The following is a 4,588-nucleotide window of genomic DNA, read 5'->3' as shown; positions in this document are numbered from 1 at the left end:
CACACACACACACACACACACACACACACACACGAGAACGTGGTCAGATTCAGAGAAAGTGGGTAAGAGCAGGGAGGTAGGAAAGGAAACAGTAAGATGGCAGGGTTACATTTAGGGCAAGATGATGCTTACAAGCTCATCTCTCCTCCTAGTATGTCAGGAACAGTGACAGGAAGGGAAAGTATAAATGTTTAAGCTGAACACTGAAAAGATGAAGTGTCCTCAAATAAGATGGAGAAGGCTGTGGAGGACAAATTTTGAATTTGGTAAGCTCTACTGTTTTCAATACGTCTTCTCAAGCCCTGAAAATAATGTCAACAACAAAAATCTACCATAACATACTGTCTAGAATCCTGCTCCCCCTGACACTAGCTTTACAACCCATGAACAAGTAAGAGATATAGAACTCAGAGTATTTCAAAAGAAACTCATTTTTAACACTGTTCTTTAAATACATGACAAAGCTACCTGTATCATGTATTCAATTGTTGAAAACTGGGGCATCAATTCAGCAGGCTGATTCACCTCAGATATGCCTGCATATGCTGGAGGGAACTGAAGAAAATAAAACAAACAAAACATTTAGTGCTGAAAGTTACTTATATTACACTTTTTCCTCTGTACAAGGAGCTAAACCTAGGCCTCGTGCTTACAGTCCTGGTCTATGTTACACTTTTTATTTTCCATTTATAAAACTGGATGATATCCCTATGCTGATTCTACAAGCACAAAATACAAAACTTGCTACTAAGACAAAAACAACATTTAAACTTCTAATTCTCTTACATTAATATGATTTCATAACCTTAAAAAATGATTTTTTTAGAGAAGACCTGTTCACCCGTATAGTCATATATGAATTTTACAATACTATTAGAAACATTTCTTAAGCTTTTTCCTGCAAGCCACATGCTGAGATTTTTTTCAATAGTCTGTATGAAGTTGAAGATATAGCTCAGTGGTACAGAGCTTCCCTAGCATTCACAAGGCCCTAGATCCCACTCAGTTCTGGAGGGGAACATAGCATATATAGAAGATAAAGTCTTCAATTATGCCTATTGTTTCAGCTGTTATCAATAGAGTAATACATTTTCTGTGTAGAAAAATTGACAAGTTCAAGAAAATGAAAACAGGAAGAAAAAACTTCCAGATCCTCTGAGCAGCCACTGTCAACATCCTGACATATACCCTTCCAGACTCTATTTAAATAATTGTGCTAACTCCATATATATGAGTTAGAGGCCTGCTTTTTACATTATATAGGCATTTTCTTTTGTTTTTAAAGCTTTCTGCAAACATTTTAATAATCTGAATAATCTTTAGAGTTACATTAAAAAAGTGTAGGTGTCTCTCTCCTAGTTAGGAGGTGATTACTTCAGGTCAATAAGCTCAGAATGACCAAGGCAAGCCCTGCTAAGATGACAAGCACATTCAAGGGGCACTGGCCAGGAGGGGTATGACTGGGAACCAAACCCGAGTCCTTTGCTAGAGCAGCCAGTGTTCTTTTTTTTTTTTTTTTAAGGTGTTTATTATTTTTATTTTATGTATATGAATACATTGCTTGCATGTGTGTAAGTGCATTCGTGTTGTGCAATGCCTGTGGAGGTCAGAAGGAGGCGTCAGATCCCCTGGAACTGGAGTTATGGACAGTTGTCAGTCGCTATTGGGTGCTGGGAATTGAACCTGGGTCCTCTGCAAGAGCAGCCAGTGCTCTTAACTGCTGAGCCATCTCTCCAGCCCCAGCAGCCAGTGCTCTTAACCATTGAGCCCTCTCTCCAGTCTAGGAGCAGTTACTTTTAAAGAGAAGTCTTGGTTGTGGATATTGCTCAGTGATAAAATATAAGTTTAGCAGACACAAGGCCTAGGGCTCCATCTTAGCACCAAAAAGAAAAAAGAAAGACTGGGAAGTCATGCTTGTCATTTGAGTTTCTTTTAGTTTAGTAGTTTTAAAATTCTTTAAATCAAAAGCTCAACAGTGATACTTGGACCCTAAAGTTTAAAAGATGAGAAGATAACAATTCAATTACACCCACCATCTAACTAGAATATTAATGAAGTCAGGTAAAATATAAACAATAGTTCTATTTTCTTTAGGTAATATATTCAATTCCTATAGAAAATTTACAAAGATAGTCTATGTTCCCTATTCAGCAAATGACAAGGTCTAAATAATGAAACTATTTTCAAAAATCATAATGTTCAAGTTTTAATAGTGTACCTAACAAAAGCTATTACCTCACAGCACCAAAGAGTGCTAACTACCAGTGTAGACAAAAATTCAAATTCATGTAATCTTTTTCGGAGCAGTACAACAAAAGTTAACCATACATTTTTCAATTCACATACCTGATTTCTTTGGAAACAAAAATTACAAGCCCAAAGTTTTGCTCGATAATCAACTTGGCTGCAAGGAAGATAAATAAATATCACAAATAGGTATTATATGTATTTTAAGGTGGAGAACATTGAAATGTAAAATTTTAAGTTCAATAAATTACCTAGACATGTGTTTCTATGTGTGTGCATAAATGTAATTTTTCCTAAAATTTCACCCACAGGGAAGATTCTGGCTATCAAGTACACCAAAAGTTTCCCTCAAACAGTTGTACTCAGTAAATTCTTCTTTGTCTTTTCTAGTTCCACTGTCACGTTTTATAATTTCTTCACTCATATAAATTTTATACTAGCCATTATCATTTTTATTGTTCAACTATGTAAAACTACCTAATTTTAATAACAAATGCACGTTTCATACTTAGGCAAAACTTTACTTAGGCTACCTGAAAGCATGTTTTCAGGCTGATAAACCTACTAGAACTGCTTCAAAATAAAGCTTCTGTTGCTTTCTTCCCTTTCTACATTTAGGAAATTAATGACCAATAGCTATCATTTTACAAGTAGAGTAGAAATATATGGGTACAATCAATGAAAGCAAGGGGGAATAGAAAAAAATGCTCCTGCACATGAAAATGTTGACATTCTCAACTTGTTTCAGAATCTCTTCAGCTGGGTATGTGGTGGATCCTGCAGTCTCATGGAATCCCAGCTAATGTAGGAGGGTCATATGTGCCCTAGAGTTTGAGATCAGGTTAGGCAATACAGACACTCTAGCTCCAAAGGTAATGGGAGAAAAAAAATCTTTCCAATATTGTGCAGATGTATGAACAGCATAAGTCACTAAGATACAAATTATTAGGAATTGGAGCTGGACAGATGGCTCAGTGGCTAGAGCACTGGTTGCTCTTGCAGAGGACCAGGGTTTGGTTCCCAGAATCTGCATGGTGGCTAACAGTTGTCCTTAACTTCCGTTTCAGGGGATCCACTGACCTCTTCTGGCCTCCATGGGTATTGCCTGACATAGGTTCCCTTACATACATGCAGGCAAAACACTCAATAAAATAAAAAATAAAAATAAATTAATTATTAGTAATTAATTTCTTCTGCAGGACTGGAGAGATGGTTCAATGGTTAGGAGCACTTCCAGAGGACCCGAGTTCAGTTCCCAGCACCCACAAGGCAGCGCAGATAACCTATGACTCCAGCTCCAGGAGATCTGATGCCCTCTTCTGGCCTCCACAGACACACAGACACACATATAGATAAAAATAAATCTTCACAAAAAATTTATTTTATCTGCCTACTACTTCTTCCAGCCTGACCACATCATCATACCAGGTAAGTACGAGAAAAGAGACTAAAAAAAAAAACAAAACCACTTAGCCAAGCCAGTACACTCCTTTAATTCCAGCACTTGAGAGGCAGAGAGAGGTGACTCTCTGGGAGAGCAAGGCCAGCCTGGTCTACGTAGCAAGTTCCAGGCTAGCTGGGGCTACAGGAAGACCTGGTCTCAATCTCCACCCCCACCAAAATTTAAAAATCATCTTATAAGGTCTATAATTAAATCAGAAGCTCAGTGATAATCAGAAAAAAAGAGACGGAGGAAGGGGAATGAATCTATCTTCCCCTTGCCCCTCATTCCCATAAGATTCAAATTTTATTTGGAGTGTCAGGCCAGGGAGGTTTCTATGAGCATTTATCCCTAAGAATCTTATCATCTACTTCTCATCTCAAATTGGTAACTTTCTCAAAGTGAGTAGCTCTCATGAGAATTGCATAAAGATGGTAACTTAGCCAGGTGTGGTGGCGCACGCCTTTAATCCCAGCACTTGGGAGGCAGAGGCAGGCGGATCTTTGTGAGTTCAAGGCCAGCCTGGTCTACATAGTGAGTTCCAGGACAGCTGGGGCAACAGGGAGACCCTGTCTCAAAAAGACAAAAAAAAAAAAAAAAAAAAAAAAAAAAAAAGATGGCAACTTACTAGATTTATCATTTTTACCAGTTTTTAAAAACAATTCATACCAAAGTGGATTGAGAATAGCTTTGCAGGTTGGCCTGCTGCAAAGCACAGGTTCATACTGTACAGGAGGCAGGTCTGGGCGTTCTTTTAATGGAGTGAGGAGACAAGCCAGGGGAACAACCATTCTTGTGGCTTCAAGGCGGCTAGAAGGCCACACATTCCAACTGAAACGTACACCATCTTGTTCTTCATTCTGCTGAATGAACTCCAGATATGTTGCCATGGTCTAAAAA

At 38.3% G+C, this 4,588-nt stretch overlaps 1 protein-coding gene across 1 annotated transcript in view; it reads right to left on the bottom strand.

The window, feature by feature from the left end:
- The window catches only part of Sec23b (SEC23 homolog B, coat complex II component), a gene marked incomplete in the record, with an annotated part of 40,689 nt that extends 36,101 nt beyond the window's left edge, over positions 1–4,588 (bottom strand). The window contains 3 exon segments of the mRNA XM_029566983.1: positions 478–555; positions 2,347–2,404; positions 4,358–4,588. Of these exon segments, the coding sequence (XP_029422843.1) occupies positions 478–555; positions 2,347–2,404; positions 4,358–4,578 (357 nt within the window).

This window comes from Nannospalax galili, unplaced genomic scaffold, assembly GCF_000622305.1.
Source record: "Nannospalax galili isolate Female #2095 unplaced genomic scaffold, S.galili_v1.0 scaffold3261, whole genome shotgun sequence".
In the NCBI taxonomy this organism is placed as follows: domain Eukaryota; kingdom Metazoa; phylum Chordata; class Mammalia; order Rodentia; family Spalacidae; genus Nannospalax; species Nannospalax galili.
Note: the sequence above shows the minus strand (reverse complement) of the source record. Positions and strands in the feature narration are given on the sequence as shown.